This window comes from Hippocampus guttulatus, chromosome 4 (genome assembly GCF_054856545.1).
Source record: "Hippocampus guttulatus isolate MCC_2025c chromosome 4, RoL_Hgut_1.0, whole genome shotgun sequence".
In the NCBI taxonomy this organism is placed as follows: Eukaryota; Metazoa; Chordata; class Actinopteri; order Syngnathiformes; family Syngnathidae; genus Hippocampus; species Hippocampus guttulatus.
In genome coordinates this window covers 16,175,784-16,198,646 of record NC_141264.1, presented here as the reverse complement: position 1 = coordinate 16,198,646, position 22,863 = coordinate 16,175,784, and the positions used below count along the sequence as shown (strand labels likewise).

Here is a 22,863-nt window from a genome sequence, read left to right as displayed (position 1 = left end):
AAAACCACGCTCGAACTACCCTCATTTGAGGATAATTTGAGTGAGGCAAAAAAATCCTGCACAAGCATATGACAGTTACAACAGGTCACAAGACATAAATAATTCGCGCATTAGTCAAGAATTTGTTAATAGAAATGATTAAATTACTCATTGATGACTTAAAATAAATCCGGCTCTCGGGGCTCTTCATTAAATATTTCTTCTTGATCGTTAATATGTTAACGCAACACCATAATGTAGGAATGAGCAACACAATTATCCGATGTTCAATTGCCTGCAGACTTTCTTTTTGCTGTGTCTTGCAAGGTACTACTTTGGCCAAGCACACTTGGCCAGCCGTGTGAGCTCCAGTGCCTGTTGTGCCTGCAGTCTACAGTATCCCACTGATCGAGTATTTGTTGACCAGTATAACAGTCTCTAATTATATTTTGTGAAAAGATGGCTGTTTGTATTTGGAATTATATTGGAGGAATTCAGGAATTAGGGCCCATAAAAAATTAAAAAATAAATGCTAGGCTGCAAAACACCGGCCATTTGAGTTGGCCTAAATTATCCAATGGCTACTAAACCTTTGAGCAGAACACAAATCACTATGCAAGCTAGAGGATAAGATAGAGTATGTAACTTTGTCATCTCTGGTATTGTCTGGATCAAATCCCTTTCAGTCAAAAAGATGACAAGCAGTCCAGGAGTTGTGCATGTGGTGGAGAAAGGTGCTATATCTGCTTTTGGGAAGAACTTGCCATTGGATGCGTGTATTTGACCAGGCATAAGCAAATTCAGCAGCTTCAATTATGAAATTATTATTCAAAATCAAAATAAAGTACATATCAGAGAATTTAAATGGAAAACAATTTTATATACTCTTCACATGATGGTGAGGCTGCGCCTCCCCTGACCAGACACACACCGTACAGGCTATACTCACAACTTCACAAACACACACACACACACGCACCGCGAGGACGTGTCAGTCATCAGGCTCGATGACGCACTGCTCCACGATGTCCCTGAGGTTTGGATTCTCCATGGCTGCTGCCACTCGTTCCTTGTCGTTGATCTGCTTGTTGACTGGATGCATACATAGAAACGTTACACACATTAGAAAGGGCATGTCAAATTCATTTTTGCCGAAGGTTGCCTCAGCATAGTGGTGTTATATCACATTACTTCATCAATAAACAATCGAACTATACAAGTGAGTTGAATTCAATTCTCCAATGAGATAAATTAATTTAAAATATATGTTGCAAAATGAATTAAGATTTGAATTCACCAATTTTTGTGAAAAAAAGGTACAAATAATACAAGAACTACTCAAGGACACTTGATAACAAAATGCTTGGCGGGCTGGCTCAAAGAATGGACTACTCCACCCCCGCCCTCCCATCCCATTTTTGTGGAAGGTTGATACACACATCCACGACGTACAGTATATGGCATGCAGTTAATGTAAAGTGACTTACTGTCCTCTTCAGTGGAGTGTGTTCCTTCACTGATGTAAATCTCCAGCTGACAAGAAACAAATTTGACTCACCATACAGGGATTTTTACATACAGTTCCTTGTTTATTGTGGAGGTTACATTCCTGAACCCCCAACAACAAACAACAATCTGTGATGTAGCAACCATACTGTAAATTATTTTTAATGCATATTTTAAAGCTGTATGCATTATACTAATACAAAATATGCATGTGAGGTCCAGGTGTTATGTTTGTCCACTTGGGTTGCCATCCTCACTTTCTTCACTGTCGCATCTGTAACTTTGAATGTGTGTGGCTTTAAAAGGTGGGGCCAGGCCTGTTGAGTCATGAATCGGTTCATGGCAGTGTATCACTGTGTTTGTTACGAGTTGATTTTGTTCAATAAAGCTATTAAAAGTGCACCGATGGCTGTTTCTTCTTGACCACTGATGGAAGCAATACAATTTGTTCTTCAGTGGTACGCTATATTAAGTTACAAAGTGTAATGGCGCGTCACATGCACATGCAATATGCGTATTGCAAAGATGAGCATTAAATTCACATGGAATTATATGCTTTTATCTGACTTTGACCAATCAGATGCAACCTTATATTCGTATCGCCGTCCAATAGAAGAACAGTAAGTAGGGGCATCACTAAAACTAAATAACTTCATGAGAAAATAATACATTGAGGCTTGCGTATTTTTCCACATGAAAAAAACAATCCTTCTTTCATTAGAAAATAAAGTAGTCATTTCTTTAGGTACATATTAAATGTCGATCTCAATATTCAACACCCATACCACATGTTTTTCCAATTTTGTGCAGCCTCATAATGCAGTTGTGCTCTGCTCTAGCCACTTGGCACTTCATCTTCTTTTCTTTATGTGTGAACTGAATTTAGACTCTGACCCGCACCCATTGTTTGGTGACTCTACAGTAGCAGTCCATGTGTAAAAATGATCACCACAAAATCCTGCAATACAGTCAATACAGTGAAAATTTGTGTTATAAAATTAGATATGTATGATCTACAAATCTGCAATACGGTGAGACAGCGAGAAGTGAACTGCAATATGATGAAGGACAACTAGCTAGAGTGTGATTCCCAACACAGCCAACTTGATGACATCAAGTTGCTGTATTGTCATGCACTCACTTTGTGTTTGAAGGGCAGACACCGCTGCAGCTTGACTTGTAAACACAAACCTGCGCACATGCAACAAACACACAAAATAGCAGTCAGGATGACGCAAAAGTGGGGGGACAGGATGTGGCCAAGAGAAAGCAACTGACCGATGAGGGTAGCCAGGGAGCAGTGTGGAACGGTCGGGGAGAACTTGATGATGATAAGGTACTCATCGTGGCTCAGCTCCTGGACCTCCACACATTTCTCTGTCACCACGTCCAGCTCCTCCAGCGTGTTGGGCTTCTCCGGGTCTCGGATTGTTCGGATCACATCTGATTCAAATCACAGTAATGGGGTTTTTTTTCTCAATTTGTATTTCTGTGTTAAACTGTTTGGCCCATTCAATAAACATCTGGGTATGCACCGGCGACTGTGGCTCCCCGTGCTGATATGGCAGGACATTACAGCACCTTAATTGCTCCACGTTTTTGAGTATACTAGAGCGGCATGATAGCAGAAGAAATAAAATATTAACTCTAAGGCTCGAAATTACAATTTTGAAATAAATGGTGGCACTCTTAAATGTACTGTATTCCTGGACGAACGTGAATGTTTCTGAAAGCCTGAAAATACATGATTTAAATTTGACTACCATAGTTGAGTCAACCATCACGCTAGTTTTAATTCTTTTTAAATAATCATTCACGGTCCTTCGAAATTTATAGTGCAATGCCCTAAGGTCATCATGTCAAAAGACTTCTTATCGGCGAGCGACACCAACCACAGCAAACTCCAGTCTTTTACTCAACTACCGTTCTTGTCAGAGACAACCTTAGACAAGGAAATCGTCGAATAGAAGTGTTTTTTAAGGATCCGTTTGCTCCAAATTTTAAGACGATGACGACTTTATATTTATTCAAGTCACGTGTTCAAATTACCACAACATCACTGCTTGACCTTTGCTTAAAACGAGCATTTTTTAATTGTTTCACGCAGTTCAGTCCAGAGTCACCCACCGTAAACTTCCAAGGCTTTCTCTTCCATTCTTGTGCTCCTCGGAAGATTTCTGGCGTCAAAGTGCGGCCAGAGGAGGCGGTTAACAAGCACCGTTTGTGATGGTCATGATAACAGGAAAAAATAAAATGCAAGCGACCAAAGTGGTTTCGACTCAGCAGAGGGGGTGTTGAGAGAACATCAACATCAGACAGGTTAGTAAACTGCTCTGAGATCAGCACAAATCGCAACAGAGGGCTGACATTTTGTTTCCGGAAAAAGCAATAGATGCCCGATCGATCGTGCAAGCTGGAATTAGAACAAAAAAATTCTCGATTTGACACATTAGCCGGCTCAAACATTCCCTCTTACTAATATATACACTATATTTTTGTTTTATTTCAATAACAATAATTATTTTGTTAGCTGCGAACAGTGTTAATTCAACACAGTCAAAATTTTGTCTTATGAATTTATAACTCATTTGTCACCAAAAATAATACAGGGGATAGTAAATACACGTGACTTGATTTTGTTTACTAATGTGACTAACACAGCCCACAGAATCGTAAATTGGAGTCCACCCATAAAATGAGATAAACCGACATCGTTGGTTGATTAAGTGGTTCTTTCCGTCTGTCTTCTCATTGGTCAGATGCTTTCAGCTGATGGTTGTGACGTGTCACGTGACCGATAGTCCCAAACAGCCCTAACGTTTACAAAATGTCTCATGTTTGTGGTTGCATTGGATGCTTTCTTGTGAGTAACTGCATGTTGTCTAAAAAGTAGACGTCTCCCTGGGGACGAGATGGTGGAGAGCTCCTTAGCTTCCACCCTCGAGGTGGCTCTCCTGCCAAGCAAGCAGCACTGGCGAGAGGTGGGCGATGTCCGCAAGGCTCAGCTCGCACCCGGTGACGGCGTTTTGCTCGGCTGCCTGGAGCTCGACGGGACGCTGGTGGTGTGGGACCCGGCTGACGAGGAGGCAGCTCGGGTGAAGCTGGACGGAAGCTACCAGGAGTGAGTCCACTTTGTTTACTTGGATCGCAATAATTACTAAAACGCAACACAACTCACCTGTTATCTCTCTTACTTGCACAGTTCTGCAAAAAAAGGCAAGCCGTCCGATTCTGTTTTGATTCCTGGCTGATATCTTTAATTATACGACAACGACACAAATATGCGTTCAGGGAAAAGTAGAACAGAAATGTCGAAAAGTAGACCACGGGACATTTGGGCTGAATCATGTGAATCGTGTAGACAGTAATCCCTCGTTTTTCGCGGTAATCGGGGACACAGAAACCCCCCACGAGAGGTGAAAACTGCGAGATGGGAGTAACCCCCCACCTCAGGCATTTTTCTGTATGCGTATGTCTTTCCGCAATATGGCTGTCGATATCGTTGCATTTTTCTTTCTTTTATTTTTTAAACGAATCCAGTATTTTGGCACAGAAGCCGCAAACCATGAAGCCTGAAGTGGCAAGGGATTACTTTCATGACATATTATTTCTTCCCCTAGCTTTACCTGGGAGGAGGCTGTGAATGGTTGCCCCAGAGAAGACAGAGCCACGCGCCTGCTGGCCGTGGGCTCCGCCTGCGAAGTGAGGATGTTTGAGGTGTTTGAGGTGGATGCTGAGAGGGGAACTGAGCTCTCTGTGCGCCTCATTGGCGAGTGTCCTGCACAGTGCCTCCTGCAGGAGCAGCATGCATACTCAGGTTGGTCCAGGTTGCTATCGAAGAAATTGAATTCCATTGAAGAGTGTTCATTCGACTTAACAGATCTGATTGACTGGACCGGACCTGAAAATGTAGATTTGGCATTCGATTTTAATGGCCAATTCTTTTCTGTATTTGAGTCACTGTCAATTTATGCGCAGCTCTTGTACTCAATGTAGCAATGAATAGACTTAGAGTAAACTGACCTTGTCTGTGTGTGAATGAAGTTCCAATGTGGAGCTTTCATGCTAATGCTTTAAGTGTTCCCGAATGTGTTTTCAGGTGGGCGTAGCCCGCAGGCGGCACACGTGCTGTTGTTCGCATCAGGTCACTGCCAAATGCTATTGGATGGCGTCTGGCTGCTGCGGCTGGAGTGGTCGCCTGCGCAGGAAGCAGCACGGGCTCTGAGCTGCATCCGCCTCGGCCCGGCGGACGTCGGCCCGGCGGACGTCGGCGCTTCGGCTGCGGTCCACTGCTGCGTGCGTCAAGATGTCGCCTTCACCCTCAGCGAGAGCGGGCTGATCTGTATCCTCAGTACATGTACATTGCTAAGAAACTGAATTAATTAGTTTTGAACCTTCTTAACTGCGTCAGCCATGTACGATGTGACCAATGGCGTTCTCTTGGCCTCCGTGGACGTTCCCGCCTCTGTGAGCACCGGTCTGACAGAGGAGACACAGCCGGCTGCTTTGTGGTCACGATTGCGTCTCCTGGAGGTGTCAGCCGACATGAGCACGGCCATCGTCGTCACGCACAACAACGCCGCCGCCGCTATCGACCTCAACGACTACTTCAGGTTAATCTTCGTCATCATCATCATCCTCTTTCTGTCTTTGTCTCTTTCTTTCTCTACTTTTTAATGTTATGTTATAATCCATGCCTGTTATGTTTTCATATTTCATATTTTCACATATTTAGATTCAAGTTAAATAAAGTTATAGTCATGTTTTCTTTTCTATTTAAGGTGTTATTTTATATGTTCATTTTTAATACGTAATTATTTAATCATATTTGAATGTTATTTGTGTGTCTTGATATACTTTTTGACAGAACTGGTATTTTTGATGACATTATTTGTATTCATTTCTGCTGATACTATGTCACTCACCTTCATCAATTTCTTCCAGGAGGAACCCCGATCACCTGCTGTGTCAGACCAAGCCCACCGGCCCACCCCTGCGACCTCAACGACCAATTGATGAGGACAAAGTGACAAGTGCCAGCTGCAGCCTGGCCGCGCTGGGACTCGATTTCAATGCCGACAGGTGACCTTCTGCTCTTATTGATTATTATAGTTCTGCACGGTAGCACTGTGACCTAGTGGTCAGCACAACGGCCTCACAGTTGGAAGTTTCTGGGTCCCGTTCTGTGCTCTTGCCTTCCTGTGTGGAGTTACCATGTTAGTTTCTAATCTGCATGATTGGTGACCAGTCTGTCCCATCTCTGGTCTAGGATGTACCCCAAAACCTGCCAAACCTGTGCTGGGGTAGACGCTGGCTCGCCTGTGGCCCGAATGAGGATAAACACTTTTTAAAATGGATGTTTGATTTCTCACGTTGGATGTAGGTCTTGGGGCTTTCGTCTGGCATCCATGTACAACGCAGCCCAGGAGTCTTCCTTGTCATCATCGCTCCGACCGCTCGCCACCTCCTGGTCTTTGTCACTCCCCCGCCATGGGTCCAGCCAAGCCGCTCCCTCGGCGCCGAGCAAGGTCCCTCTAGGGGGCGCCAACATCACCTTCGCCGTGCCGGAGTCGTCCGTCCCATCTCTTCTGTCCGTCTGTGACCTCTCTGCTATGTTGGTGTTTGCATCTCCCGGAAACACGCGGACCACCGCCGTCCTATGGGATTTTGTAACTGGGAATGTGAGCTACCACCAGGCGGAGGGCCCGGCAGTGGCAGTGGAATTTTGTGGAAAGAAACATCACGCGGTGCTTCTCAAGAGTGAGTCTATCAAAATTAGCACTGCAACTAACAATTATTTTTATAATCGAATTACCTGTGGATTATTTAGTGAATTAAGCAGTAAATCTGATTGAAAAACATATTTTTTAAATCCCCCGCCCTCCAAAATTGACTCAATTAATTCACAAAAAAATTGTGAATTAATTATTTTTTGTCACAGATTTGGTCCCTAACCTTTGTTAGAAAAATCTGCCAAAATGTTGATTATTGTTTTCCAAAAGTAAAAGCAGATGTTGCAAATGGTTTCTTTTGGGAGAAAAAAAAACAAAAAACACAAATATGATCAGTCTGCTTCAATGGAGGACTATAGAAATCAGAGAATATTTACTGTTGTGTGCTAGACCCGAAAATGGACATCAAGGATGTGGAACAAAAGCTTTGGAATGTATGAATTCCGCTTTTCCGTTGTCTTCCGCAGAGTCGGGAATGTTCCAGGTTTTGTTCTCGATGTCGCAACAGGAACTCCTGAGTAGTTTGATGATGTTTGGCAGCGCGGCTACTGTGGACGCACTTTGTCACCTCAACACATGGGAGCGCTGTTCCATCCCCATCCACTCCCTGAAGGTAGAAGTCGGTGCTCGCGTCGTTCATCTTGCGCGTTGTCGCCCATCTTGTGTGTTGTCGTTATTGTGTAGGCAGGAGTTAAGAACCGGCAACTGGACACGGTGGATTTCTACCTGAAGAGCAAAGAAGACATTCTGAAGACGCACAGCACAACCAGCTTCACACAACGTACGGCCCAACTGTCAATCAGCCACACTTCTGACATAACGTATTTGCTCAAATGACCTTCAACTTATCGATAGCCAGCCATTTTTAAGAAAGAGTTGCCCATATTGATACAAGATATCCTTTATTAGTCCCACAATGATCATGAAATTATTATAATATTGGCGGCCATTTTGATAGCTCATTCAAGACTCACAGAATACTGCCACCCAAATAACTTTTTTTTTTTTTTTTTTTTTTTTTGAAAAAGTCTGTTTTCCAACCCAACAGGCGTCAAGACTTTGTGTCCCGCCTTGGACCTGCTGTGCGCTGCCATCCGGGAATCGAGCAACGACGCTCAGAGCCGTCAGTTCTCGGAACAGCTGCTCAACATCACGCTGAGTTTCGTCAATATGCAGATACGCTACATGCTAATGCACATGAACTGTAAGACGCCCTGCCCGCACAGCTAGCCCGATGCTACATTAGCATCAACACTGAGTGTGTTGTGTGTGTTTTGTGCAGATGAGGATGAAGACGTGCGCTGCTGCGTGGACATTCTGAACGAATATCTGACGGGACTCAGAACCTTCATGAAGAAATATCCGTGGCCTGCAGAGGGCACTAAAGACCACAAAGAACAAGTACCTGTGGTGGACGAGGAAGATGAGTGGGATGGGCTTCCTACAGAGGTGACACCTCATTTGCTCTATTTTTTTTTTACCAACTAAGAAATGTGTATCACATTTGACATATACCCCTTTCACACTTTTTATACCCCTTAGAAATGCTTTCCGCTTTGGCATGTCGGACTTTCAGCCAGATGTATATCCATTTCATATGGATACATATACCTTCACATTAACTTATACGCCTTTCACACTGGCTTGGAGGACGTTTTCACGTTTTACTCTTTCACACTACTTAGACCTCTTTCACACTCATATGTCCTGATAATTACCCCTTTTGCACGTATTTATACCCCTTTCATATGGATTCATGCCCCTTTCACACTCACTTATACTCCTTTCACGCCGACATACCCTTTTCATACTGAGATATCACTTTCACACCAACATATGCTCCATTCATCCTGACTGATAACACTTTCACACCGGTATATGCCTCATTCACGTTGATTAATACCCCATGAATTTATACTCATTTCACACTAACATTTTACAAGTTTCACACCAACTTATGTTCCTTTCACACCAACATATGCCCCTTTCACAGTAATTAATACCACTTATTAATGAATACCAGATTTGTACCTCTTTCACACTGACTATGACCCTGTTCAAACTGACATATCCTGTCCACGCAGGTTTATACACCTTTCACATTGATCTTTACCCTCTTTACAATTACTTATATTCCTCTCACACTGAGATGTACCCCCTTCTCATGGGTTTATAACCTTTTTCCATTTATCAATACTTTAACACATACCCCTTTCACACTGACATAAGACTTTCACACTGCCCTTTTACAGGAAGTAGTCCGTGTGTCCATCCTGACCAATCAGATCCCCAGAGCCCAGGCGGTGTTTCGGCGGCGGGGTCTTCCCGAGGGGCGTCTTCCGGCCCTGAGGGCAACAGGCTTGCGTCTGGTCTTTTCCTGTCTGGAGGGACAAGACCTGCCGACCGCCATCACTCTCCTCACCAACATGGTGGGTGTCTGAACAGGAAGTCTGTTTTGGGTCCGCCCCCAATGACGGTCATTTTGTTTTTTCAGGGTTTCAATGTGAAAAAGGAACTGCACCGCATCTGCATCTACACACACGACAGGGACCTCAGGGACTTTGTGGTCAGTTGTCTACTTATGCGTTATGTGCTAACATGTACCCCCTTCACACATACATGTACCCTTTCACACTGAGTTTTACCTCAACAGTCTGATACCTTTTTTAAAATTGACATGTCGCCATTTCATGCTGACCTATAGCCCTTTCACATTTTCATCTACCCGTTCACAGTAACTTTTACACCTGTTACACTGGCTTGCATTCCTTTCACATTGACCTGTGCTCTTTTACACTAACTTGCAGCCACTCAACACTGTCGTTTCACACTTGTATCCTCTTTACAAAGTATTATACCCCTTTCAAATTCACTTATACTTCTTTTACAATGACTATTTACCCATTAACACTGCTTTGTACCCCCTGTATCGTTTCAAGTAATCCCTTTGACTTGTACACACTTTATAGTGACTCGTACCCGAGTCAGTCATCAAGCTTGACATTACATGTTCATTTCGTGCTCATCTGTCATGTCATCATGTGGTCATTTTTTTTCTGATTCCCTCCCCATCGTAAGTACCTCAGTTCATCTGCATCTGTGATTGACCACTTCCTCAGGGGGAGGAGCTACGCAGACGGCATCATTTTTCCGAGGAGGAGCTACGCAGCTTGGCGTTTATTAAAGAAGTGGCGCAACTGGCGTCTCTCCCGCCTCGCCAGTATGCAGACAGCACCTCGGGTAGCAGGTGAACAATCTCACAATTGAGTGGTCGCCAGCTGCAAACACTGTGGTAATGTGACATCACCTTTCAATCATCAAGGCTACTAGAGCTGCTTCTGCACAAGGAGGCACCAGCAAGTGGGGATCTCCTGAAGATAGCCCTGGGTCAGGAAATGTGTGAGCAGAAAGAGGCGGGGCTTTGGCAGGAAGTGAGGCTGGATTGGGTGAAGAACTGGGAGCAGAGCAGCAGGACTGCCATCTTGTTGTCCAGACATCAGCGTGACGGTAGGTAAACATTTGTTGGATTGGCTGGAAAATATTCCTGATGGGCCAGCACGGTGAACTCGTTAAAACGTCTGACCCACAGTTTACAGGTTCAGGTTCGACCCTGCGCTCCTCTCCGCCTGTTAGCTTAATTGAAGACTCTACACTGTCCAGAGTTACAAATGTCTTTTTGTCTGTATGTCCCCTGACATGGACTGGCAACCAGTCAATTATTTGTGTCGAAACTGAATCTACATCCCTGATATGATGTTTAGAGTTGAGCTGGTGTGACAGTGCAGTGCTGTGGAGTCACATGACCTCATTCCACAACCACGTTGCCTTGGAGTCTTGGGTGGAGAGCGTTGAAGCTTCTGATGCCACCCAGTGGCCAAAGTTGACAGCAGACGTGGTCAACGGCAACACGCGGAGCAGCCGCTTCCTCAGGGAGGAAATCCTGGACATGCTCGCCAGGTGGGACACGTGTTCACCACTGTCATGCGGCCATACACACTGTGTTGTTCACGCTATTTGACATATCCTCCCTTTTTATTTGTTTCAATCTTTTCGTGCAGTTTTTTAAATCCATTTCAAATTGACATATTGCCCCTCAACACTAGCATATAGGCCTTTTATACTCGCTTCTGCTCCTTTCCTGCTAACTTGTACCGCTTTCACACTGACATATACCATTTCATATTGACTTCCACCTCTTATGCACTGACATTTTGTACCAGTGTCACACTATCATATATTTTTCTCACAGGCAGGGCATATTCATCCCCGACGAGCTATCCGACTTGGATCAACTTTTGTGGCGTGTGGCTCAGTGCAGCTGTCTAATGTCGTCGTTGCCACTGCCCATCCCTCGGCACCTCGGTTTGGACATCCACTCACGGGTCATCAATTGGTGTCTGGAGCGGCAATTGCAATTCCTCCTCTACGCCTACCTAGAGCACTACAGGTGCGCATGCCACATTTCAGAACTATTAGGCAGTTCATACAAGAAAATCCTCCAATTTGACTAAGTTCAAATAATTCTGCGAATTAGATTGTCACAAAATTTCTCCACAGCAATGTAAAAGACTAATCAGCAACTTGATTTCACTTCATACACTTACTAGGCATAGGGGACAATTACCTTTTCACTTTGGTCTAGAAATGTTTGGATTTTTTTCCCCTTAATAAATCCGTATTGAGAATCTGCGTTGATACTTTTTTTTTTTTACTTGAAAAGTTGATATTTGCTCAAAAACGTTTGGGCACCCCCAATCTAAAACATTTCAAGTGTGATAAATAAGATGGGTAGGTGCTGTATTTGTCATATAAGAGAAAGTAAAGCATGTTGTTTTTGGGCAGGTTGACGCCCAGGAACTGTCCTGTGCTGTCCAACGGAGGCCCGACTCACTCACAGCCCTGGTCAGATATGATGGTGAAAATGCAGGAAATCACCAGTAACATAACAGGTGGGACCCCCACACAGACCGCGGTACCTCGAGCTACGAATTTAATTCCGTGACCATGGCCGTAACTTTAAATCTTGCCAGAGGCTCAGGCTGGTGCAGTCCTAATTTAGTCCGTTGCATGGATGAAGAAGCCTGCTCAGATGAGAGGCAGAACGTCAACCAGTTGTGATCAGTCCAGTCAAAGTCATTTGCCGCCTCACCACTGGGCTGAAGTGAAACTTGTTGGCCAACAATAACTATGTAATAAACATTTTTAAAAATCTGAAAATTTACGAGTCGAGTGTTTGCTAGCAGAACCAAAATTGTCTTGCACCTGTGTCAAATTTTAGGGGCAAAATGCGACCATTTAGTGGCAGTATGTAGCACAGAGAACCCTATGAAGACTCTTTCTCTTCTTCAACTTCTTGTTTATCCTTCAGACCCAACATTGGTCCACCAGGCCAGTCTGACATGCGCTCAGCTTCTCCTACCAGGAAGTCCCCCATCCCTCGGCTCCCTTCTCCTGGAGGGTCACAGTCTCCTCGCCCTCGCCACTATTATGTTCGCCCCCGGGGGCATCGACCAGGTCAGCTTTGTGCCCGCGACCTCCTTTCACGATGACGCATGTACATTTCACATTCTTTCACTTCTACTGTACGCTCACATTGACTATTACAATGACTTGTACACCTTTCATACTCATTTATACCCTTTTCTAATTCTGTGTACTACAATGAAAAGGTTTTTGTTTATTCTAATCTGCAACTTCACACTGATTTATTGTATCCCTTTCACACCAACACAGACCCCTTTTCTGTCCCTTTAAATTTGACTTTTTGGACAACTTCCACACTGTTATATACCACTTTGGCCCTGACCTCGACCCCTTCGACAGAGTTGTGTTCTCCTTCCTGTTTGAGAGGTGGTGGCCCAGCGTGAAAGTCAGTCCCGGGATGAGTTCTTCGTGGACCAACAGCTGATGAAGATGGCACTGACGGCGTACCCCAAACTGAAGGCGGCGCTGTTCCCGGCAGCAGCGCGAGGGCCCGGCCACTTCACGGATGTATCTGTGTACCACCTTCTGCAGGTCGGTCAGGGAAATAAAGAAGTTGTATTATGTGCACACAAGATACAAATTAATAATGTTGTTATAATATGCTGCAGACAAAACAAAATTGGGGTGCAGCTCCAAATTTATGTTTAAGGATACAAAATTGGAAAATAAATATATATATAAAAACTATATTAAGACAAGACTAAATTAAGCTTTGAATAAATAAGGTACAGTGGAAGGATGCTTTAAAAAAGGAAAATGTACAAGAATAAGTTAAATTAGGCTTATTTTTAAATGTAAAAAAAGAATACGGCCATACAGAATCACATTTTAGCCTTACTTTGAGTTTAGTTAGTTTGTCAAGAGAAGCTATTGTTCAGAGGAAAATTTGTATTTGTGACCACAAATTGTCATTTTGTTTGCACATTACTGTACATCTATATTGTCATCAAAGAAAACAAAATCCCATGTTCGGGGTTCTTCACCTGTGTGTGTTCACTGCAGGCGCTGCATCCTCTCGACCCATGCCGACTGTTCGGCTGGCAGACGGGAAATTCACTAAACTCTGCCGGTGCGTTGACTGGTACGTACAGTTCCCAATCACACATCTACCAGCTGACTTTCTGTCTGCCCTCATTGTCGTAGAAACAACAGAGCTGCCTCACTTCTCCAGCCCGCATCTGGTGGACTCCTTCGCTCTGGTAGAGCGGCTGGACTTCCTGTATTACCTACAAAATGGCCGACCGTCCTTTGCCTTTGCCACCTTCCTGCTGCAGCAGCTGATTGGCTGTCAAGATGTCGTCCAAACGTGAGAACTGAAACGCACACGCGCACAGTCACTGAAGAGATCAGTCTTTGATCTGGTGTTTGTGTGTACGTATTAGTTTGCAGCAGGCCCAGCAGCAGGTACACATTTTGGCGGTGCAGAGTTTCAATTTGCTGTCGGTGGTCTCGGCGGCAGTTTGTTTCTGCGAGCTTCTTGGCCTCGGCAGCCTTCAAATCAGGGTTGACGTTAAGGTCCTCAACATCATCTGGACCCACTGGAAACTCAACCACACGCGCTGTGGACACACACAGACTCTGCATACTCTGGGTAAATGCACTCACACGCACGCACGCACGCACACACACACACAAAATCAGCACATTGTATACAGACAGACACACTGTACCCACATGTGCACACGCTCACACACACAGCGTGTATACATTTATACCATGTTGTCAGTGTCTAAAGGCGTCAAGCTGGTGGAGGCGGAGCTAGGAGCAGCAGAGGAGCTGATTGGCTTCCTGGAAGCTGCAGTGATTGATAGCCTGGAAGCCAAAAATGTCAACAGGTGAGCATCTTCATCACCGACATCATCATTTATTTGTCAAGGTCATCTTTATCATAATCATCGTCATCACGCTAGTTTTGTGTTGCCAGGAGTTCGTGGGAGGCCGCTCAGGATTGGTCTTTGCCAGTGGAGTTTTGTCGTCTTCACGGTCTTCCTCTCAGCTGGGTTTATCCTGCCCACTGTGCGCGTGACGGGCATTTCCTCAACTTCCTGTTGTTCGTACAATTGCATCACTTCACTTCACAGCAGGTGACCCAAAAATTGTTATACTTCTTGGCTCGTCAATTCCTACTTCTGTCTGTTCAAGTTTCAACATCGCATCTTGGCACAGTCTACTTCTTGTCTCATCACGAGTCTCCTTCCTGTGTGGCTAGGTGGGCTCCCTGCTCTTCCACTTTAGCCCCGCCCTCCAGGAACACCTTCATATGGCGTTTGGTGAGCTGCAGTTGTTCACTGGAGGGTCTTCGGTGGGCCCTCCGACCCCCCAAGATCTCTTCCGGGTACTGTTGCGGAGCCAGGAGGAGGCGCAGCCGAGCAGGTACCTGCTGCAGGAGGCATTGAAGCATCGCTGCCCCTCATTGGCCGTGTTCGCTGCCTGTCAACAGGTGACCTCAGCCCCGCCTCCCACACACCGCTAGCGTTACCCACATCACTCAATGTGCGCTGAATGACAGGAGGCGGAGCTTGTGTCTTGTCTGTGCGTGTGGCTTCTCACCGTCATCGATGACATCACCGCCCAGAAAGTCGCCGCCAGTCTGTCTGCCTCGCCCCAGCCACAGCCATGGACACTGCACCACCTGTCAATCATCTGGAGGACCTTCCTGGGCCGGGGCTTGCTTGGACCCCAAACCCTTTTGCGGGGATTTCAGCTCTTCATGAGGGTGAACACCACCACTGTCTTACAGCCTTATCGTTACTTAATTGTGCATTTGTGTATGTGCGTTTTTAAGTGCTTGTGTTTGTTCACGTATGAGTGCACTTGACTTTTGTCAATCGTGACACTCTGCTTGCTATTGCTTTAGTGTCAGGTCTTTATGATCCTTTTGTTGTTTCACTGGAAGGACTGTCCCCTGTTGGACGTGCTCAGCATGTTCCTGCTCTGCTCCGACCACAAGAACTTCAACAGAGCCAAAATCAAACTCCAAAACTTCCACACCAGCATCACCAATGTCAGTAAACAACACATGGCATGCACACACACGCACACACAATAGAAGCATGCCCCACCATCGTCATCCTTAGCACTCTTCATCCCCTCTCTATCTTCATTACGCTTTGTGTGTATCACATTTGGTCATCGCTTAGATCTTCATCACGCTTCATCCTCCCTACTCCTCTTCATCACACCTCTTATTATATTCTTCTTTTTGTTCTGTTGTTCAGCTGAGCATCAGCGGCGAGACGCCGCCCGGTGGTGTGCCGCTGCAGTGGTTGTGTAGTGAGGCATGGTTTTTGCTCTTGCTCTTGTGTCAGCGTACGTGCTCACACTTTGAGTTGCGGCGCCTCCTGCAAGTCTTGGCGGACGGTGACATGATGAGCAAGGACAACGGTGAGAGAACACACAACACCACATCACACAAACTATGGACATTGTGTGAGCTTCATTTTTGTGTCTGTAGGTCCAGATTTCAGGAAGCTGAGTCAGCTGAGTGAACTCCTGCAGGGTTCAGGAGTGTGCGTGTCTCCCAAGTTGTTGCAGTGTAATTCGTCTTCTGTCCAGCAAGAGGAGTTTCAGGCCACCGTAGATGCTCTGCAGGCAGGCGGTTACTACGCTAAAGCACGAAGCGTAGCTACGCTGGCACAACTTCCTGTGCAACGGCTGCTCATGTGTCAGGTGGTGACCGTATGCTTACACTTCCTGTCTGCTCATGTTCCTACTTCCTGTCTCACCTTGTTTTCGACTTCATGGGCCTCTTTGGAAAATGGGTTCGCCTAACCTTGATGCCTCCTTCCCTTAAAGTTTGTTGGTTGACATCATTTGGTCAAGGAAAGGTGAAAAGGTGCTTCCTTTTGAACACAGGAAAGGACAACACTGGTTTAAATGAATTTGACTCCACTTTTCCTCAATGATGTCATTGTACGACGACAAATATTGCTGACATCTCTCGATTGCAGGTGTTACCTGCAAAATATTAGCTTCATAATAAAAAAAAAAGATAACAGGCACTAATTATTGTTTTTTGTCAAGCATCGATGTTTTTCATTGATTTCGGAAATGCTCATTCTCTAATCAATTATGCCAAAATATTTTTTGTTTGTGTGGAACCATAACTGGAAAGTTGTTGCTTTGAACATTTTTTTTGGGCCTCATTGACAATCCACTTTTGACAAAAAAGTTTTATTATATATTTTAAACAAACTTTTTTTGAGTAGTTAGCATAAAACTTGAGTCTTTTTGTGTAATTTGTGAACTATGTTGGTGCTCTGTTGCTTTAAATATTACTGCTGTAAAGAAATATAGGTAATATCCTTTCGTAAAAGGTTGGCTTGGAGTAACCTTTTCTAAAGGTGGCTTAAAGATTGCCTCCAGGCACCTTTCCTGATCATTTGTCGAATTTGAACGATCCAGTCGTCTAACTACGTGCTTTCCTTGGCAAAAATGAGATTCGGAAGGGCCTCATGTGTTGCCATGTTTGTTCTTCCTACTATGCAACATTTTTACACCCTGCTTGCCATAATTCTACTTTCCTTTTAGTCATGTTTCTACTAAATGCCTTAATGTATGTCTTCATCTTGTTTAGTCACGTTTCTCATTATTTAGTCATGTTTCCACTTCCTACCTTGCATGTTTCTTCTTCCTCCCTTGCTATATTTCTACTTCCTGTTGCACGATGTTTGTACTTCCTATGTGTCTGTGTGTTGTTTTTATTAAACGCTTTTCTTGTCTGACCTTGAAGTTGAGCCATGAGTTGGAGCTTCAGCGTTCCAAGCGTCAGTGGTCCAGGCTGGAGACTCGTGTCTGCTTTTGGAGGAAGTGTCACCAGCACCTTCAGGACGAGCGTGTGGATCCCGATTCGGCTTCCCGCTTCTTCCTGTCTCAGGCAGACTCCGCGCTGTCCGATTCGTCGGCGGCCTCCGAGTTTCAGTCAGAGCTGCTGGCGCTAAGAGAAGGCTGCCTGCTGCTGGCCGTCGCCGCCCACTGGCTATCGTTGCGCCACCCGGCTCCCGTGGAGCAGATAGAAAGCCTGGAGAAGAAGCTGTGGATGGGTCGTATCCGACAGCATTCCCTGGTGGCTGCCATCCAGAGAGAGAGCGTCTTCAACCTCCTTCAACCAGACGTCAACACGTACGACGTCCTTATGAAAGACTTCTCATTCTGCAACCTTCCCGAGCTGCGTACGGCCACGCTCCTCAGCCTAGAAGGACTTCCCGGGCCAGCCGAGGAACATCTGGAAGTGGATCCGCTCCTTGAGCCGACGGAGAAGAAAACTCTAGCGCTGCTACTGGATGCCGCCTTGGACGCGGGAAGCATCCACGAAGTCAGCCGCACCTGTCGATACTTCTCGCTCTATCATCATGATCTTTGGCTGTTGCTGCGTTGCCGAGGCCTGGCCTCCGGAGAACTCGCACCCCAAACGCTGGACGAGCCTGACGAGCCACCCAGGAGGCTCCTACATGCCTGTGAGGAAGACACTATCTGCGACTTTTTTTTCAATTGTCGTTGACCATCCGTAACTACCGTATTGGCCCGAATATAAGACGGTGTTTTTTGCATTGAAATAAGACTGAAAAAGTGGGGGTCGTCTTATATTCGGGGTCTAGACATTATACCCATTCACGACGCTAGATGGCGCCAGATATCATTGAAGCAAATGCTGAACTTGACTCCCCAGGCCAAAGTGAACCCGTCATGAAGAATAAAAATAAAAATAGCGGTTAGCACAAAGAAGGAAAAAAAATAGCGGTAAGAAAGAAAAGAGAAGAAAATAATAGAAGAGATAACAGAAAATGGAGAAACGTAGCGACAGTCTGGAGAAAAGTGGGTTGAAGATCGGCCAGGTTAACCGGCAGCAGAGAAGTTATGGTGTAAACTTCAAGATGCTTTTTCTCTCATATAGTTACAATCATTTGTTTCAGATGCACTGTAATTATTTTCTGTATAAAAATTAATTTGGTGTTCAAAAAGTCTTTTTTCAAACTTGGGTCTTGAAAAAGAGGGGGTCGTCTTATATTCGGACCAATACGATAGTTTTCATGAGTTCATGATCACAGCTTGTTGCGGTTGTTGACAACCCACAATAACTTTTCATGAGTTGTTTACTGTCGGCAACTTGTTTTCATGTCTTCACAACCGTCTGAAACTAGTTTGATCATGGCCACGCTCTGGTAATGACCACCTGCAGCTAGTTTTAATCAATTGAACACTACCTGGAATTTGTTGTAATTATTTGTTGACCCCCCGTAACTAGTTTTCAATCGGCCAACTACCTGAATTAGTAATTAATTTGTTGTTTCCCATAAAGAGGGAGTTTCAGGTGAGAAGATGTGTTAGGATCAGTCGGTGACTTTTATCTTTTGACCATTGTCCAGTTTCATCTAGTTAGGATACATTGCTCGCTGTGCTTGGCATGTTAGCATCATCGCTAAGTGATTCTTATCAAAATGCATGGTTGTTTTGTCAGCTACGTCTGTGAGCAGCATGTCATCCTTCGTCCTGCTTCCTCCTCTTCCTGAAGATGACATTGCCGTCCAGTTGCAGAAGATGGCCGAGCGGTGTCGCCATGGCAACAACTACTGCAAACAAGTCCTTAGCCTTTACCAGCTCTCGAAGGTAGGTGCCATTGGCATCCATCCGTCACACAATCACTTGGGATGTTCTTTAGTCTTGTACATGTGGAAATGTTTTTGAATGTCACCACCATGAAGCCACTTGCCTTGATATTTGGTCTTGGTCCTGTTTGTGTTGTGTGCGCTGTGTATGTGCGTTTATGCATGTTCGATGATGCATATTTGTATGCGCGCATGTGTTGACAGGAGCTGCAGTGTCCCTTCAGTGAGATGAGCAGCGAGGATCCCGGCTGTGTTCTCGAGAAACTACTGCTGTGCGATCATCCCGAACGCTTCCGGAACGCTCAAATGTTCATCCGAGCTCAGAATTTCTCCGCCGATGTCATAGCCGAGTTGGTGGCAGCCACTCTGGTGCGCGCCACAAAAGCCGACGCGCACCAGATGCAAACTGGTAGGAGGGGAGCAAGGGACGAATGCATTGACTACACCCGCATGGCTCTCTCTACATACTTTTAACACGGTGTCTTTGAATGTCCGTGTTAAGAGAGGCAGGTGATCCGACCGTCAGAGGGTCGGGAGTCACTGATCCAGCTGATCACTTTGTGTGAGGATCCGAACCTGGTGGGACTCAAAGTTCTGGAGAAGCTGGAGACCATACCACTCAGGGAGCTCAGCTGCAGTATGACAAACACATACAGTTCACAGTTAATACACAAATGCAAACAAAGTACATGCATAGTTAGGAACACACACACACACACACACACACTGGTACACAGTGTCCACCATACTTATTGCTGCCCTCTCCAGTTAAGATGTGTTAAAAGCCTTGAAATTATTATTTTTTAAACGCACATATGTACACACACACACACACACACGCTACATATCTCCATCGCCATATCCTGTACAGACCTAATGCATACATACGCTCATCTACATATCACACTGAACACATACACAATGGGAAACACAAGCACATCTATATACTGTACTCACTGTTAACACTCGCCCGCACATGTACATCTGCGTAGTGTACACACACATCTTCACACCCATTACACACACTGCACAGGCACATGAACTTCTGTCCTCGTTACTCATGTTTTTATTGTTGTGTAGTCGTGGAGTTGCTCATTGTGGCCCATGACTGCTTCAGCGTGATGTGCAACATGGAAGGAATCGTCCGAGTGCTGCAAGCCGCCAGACACTTAAGCCACACCTACTTGGCCCCTGGCGAGCACTACGGCCTCTTGGTGAGCGGTTACATCACATCCTGTCCAAGTGCCTCTTACTCTAAAACCTGCACTCTTACTAACACGCTGTAGTTTTACACTTTGAACGAACATCACAAGTTTGATTCTCCCACTTATATTTAGACATTGAACACACCACAGATGCTGGAGTTTCCAACAGTCTCTTGTAGACCTTGAATTAACCAATGAAGTCTGATTCTTTGACTGCTGTTCAAGATGTTGAGTGAACTGCAGACATTAAAGTAAGAAATGGTGCGTTCAGGTGCGCGTGCTGACGGGAATCGGCAGATACAACGAGATGACGTACGTGTTTGACCTGCTGCATCAGAACCACCGCTTTGAGATGCTGCTCAGGAAAAAAATGGACATGGACAGAGGACAGGTGGAACACACACACACGCACACACACACATACTTTCACTTACGCGGACACACACTCACGCTCTCATTTACTCCCCCTCACTCACAGTATGACTCATTCACACACATAAACAAACACACACTGGTGCTGATGTCTCACCTGGGCTCGGTCCCCGCAGAGCGCGAGCCTGAAGACGGCACTGTTGGACTACATCAAGCGCTGCCTGCCTGCCGACAGCGAGAAGCACAACATGGTGGCGCTGTGTTTCAGCATGAGGCGCGAAATCGGCGAGAACCATGAGATGGCCGCCAGGACGCAGCTCAAGATCATCCAGTCTCAGGCCTGGGGTGAGATGTTGACCACGATGAACCTGAGGGCACATCGAATGTTAATTTCAGTTGACAGCAGAGGGCATTGTTGGCAAAAATGACGGCCCCTTGTGATGGATGACAATGGATGGATTAATCTGCTTAATTCTTATTCCTCAAACACAACATTAATCATACCGTGTTTAGACTAGTGGGGACACATACAGTGTACTTTTGCTAAGAGTGTTTTACATAAATAATGTGCTCATAAATATGCGATTACTGTTCATTCGTCTGTCCTGCAGAGGGCATGGTTGGTGACTTGTGTGCTTTTTGTCGTCAGCAGTGTTGTCTCCAGAGCTCAAAAGTTCTCTGCTCAAAGTTTTATCTCTGCTCAAGGATGCTGCAGAGAGCTTCTCCAAGGTCATCACAACTCACCTTCGGCAACTTTCTGTCTGACTGACGGCCATGTTGACTGTGTATATGTGCATGACAGGACGCTTGCGTGCATCAGGCGAGTCGTTGTGTGCGATTGGCCAAGCTGGTTACGCTTCAGCTGCACTTCCTCAATCAAGGCTCCGCCCTTCGCTTGGTTAACCTGCAGGCTGCTGACATGATGGACGCCGCCATGGCGCTGCCCAGGTGTTACCAGGTGGGTGAGCACCATCCTGATCTCAACCTGTCACATGAAATGGGATGTTGATGAACACGTTAATGTCACACATTTAAGGTGTTTGTGTTGTCGGAGGCATACGGTTACAGTCCGGACTGGGCGGAGCTTGTGTACCAGAAGGCGGTCCTTAATGGCGACTTCGCTTACTTGGATGAGTTGAAGAAACTCCGCCCACTGACCTCTGGCCTCTTTGAGGATATTTTTAAGAAGTGAGTCACCACATCCTGAAATTTCACCCCAAAGCCGAATATCCCAAACTTTATGCCTTGGAATAATTTTATTTCCTGCCTTGTCAAGTTTCTGCTGCTTGCCTTTCTATGTTTCTACTTTCTGGTTCAGTCATGTTCCTTTTCTTGCCTTGCCATGTTTATAGTTCCTGTTTTAGTCATAGTTCTACTTTACTAGCGTCCGTGGTGTTTCTGACGTCAATACTTGCTTACATTTCAGGCTGGATAGTGCCCCCAGTGGCGAAATGGCAAACATACGTCGCCTGCTGACGTACTGCGACGACATTTATCTGCGCTACCGCCTAGCATACCGACGACAACTCGACGATGTTACCAAGATGCTGCTGCATGATGCAGCCGCCTCCAGCTACCTCAGCGATGCCATTGGCGCGCACTGACGCGTAACAGGGATACCACAAGGTCATCATGGCGTTCTGTGACAACATTCACAACTCAAATTCACTGGTATCTCAAATCTAATTTTTTTTCACGGAAATTGACTGAAATGGTATTATGTTCAAGTTCCCCACAAAAAAATTGTAATGTGTTTTTAATGAAGAAAAATAGCATTGTACATTGTTGTACTTTATAAAGACATACAGTAGCAACATAATAAAAGAAAGTAAGGTTTTCCTTTAATTGCTACTATTTTTTATTCTACTTTCACTGAATTTAATCCTTTTTTTGTTCTATTTTCACCTGGCTTTCATTACTTCCATCAATGTGAGATAAGAATTTAATTTGTTCCAGACCGTGACCATGCTCATATCTCAA

At 45.2% G+C, this 22,863-nt stretch overlaps 2 protein-coding genes across 3 annotated transcripts; one reads left to right on the top strand and one right to left on the bottom strand.

The window, feature by feature from the left end:
• Positions 1–838: 838 nt before the first annotated feature.
• ciao2a (cytosolic iron-sulfur assembly component 2A) lies at positions 839–3,842 on the bottom strand. The gene is made up of 5 exons (XM_086110131.1): positions 3,613–3,842; positions 2,764–2,928; positions 2,627–2,676; positions 1,467–1,512; positions 839–1,071 (listed from the first exon to the last, which is right to left on the bottom strand). The coding sequence occupies exons 1-5, from the start codon at positions 3,638–3,640 to the stop codon at positions 971–973; spliced, it is 390 nt and encodes a 129-aa protein (XP_085966257.1). The 5' UTR covers positions 3,641–3,842; the 3' UTR covers positions 839–970.
• Positions 3,843–4,260: 418 nt separating this feature from the next.
• Positions 4,261–22,728, top strand: spg11 (SPG11 vesicle trafficking associated, spatacsin). Of its 2 annotated transcripts, none has more exons than XM_086109536.1 (40): positions 4,261–4,606; positions 5,106–5,302; positions 5,585–5,827; positions 5,897–6,098; positions 6,430–6,567; positions 6,869–7,245; positions 7,685–7,830; positions 7,902–7,998; positions 8,266–8,421; positions 8,500–8,666; positions 9,470–9,646; positions 9,712–9,783; positions 10,337–10,464; positions 10,540–10,724; positions 10,979–11,174; positions 11,467–11,664; positions 12,060–12,166; positions 12,586–12,731; positions 13,068–13,232; positions 13,704–13,770; positions 13,845–14,007; positions 14,084–14,292; positions 14,428–14,536; positions 14,626–14,785; positions 14,911–15,141; positions 15,211–15,417; positions 15,598–15,705; positions 15,920–16,085; positions 16,156–16,370; positions 17,434–18,157; positions 19,159–19,307; positions 19,511–19,715; positions 19,809–19,943; positions 20,387–20,520; positions 20,783–20,902; positions 21,060–21,228; positions 21,536–21,612; positions 21,686–21,841; positions 21,920–22,071; positions 22,310–22,728. In XM_086109536.1, the coding sequence occupies exons 1-40, from the start codon at positions 4,398–4,400 to the stop codon at positions 22,485–22,487; spliced, it is 7,140 nt and encodes a 2,379-aa protein (XP_085965662.1). In that variant the 5' UTR covers positions 4,261–4,397; the 3' UTR covers positions 22,488–22,728. The 2 variants fall into 2 exon arrangements, with proteins under 2 accessions (XP_085965662.1, XP_085965661.1); XM_086109535.1 differs by having other exon boundaries at positions 21,533–21,612.
• The last annotated feature ends 135 nt before the right edge of the window (positions 22,729–22,863 follow it).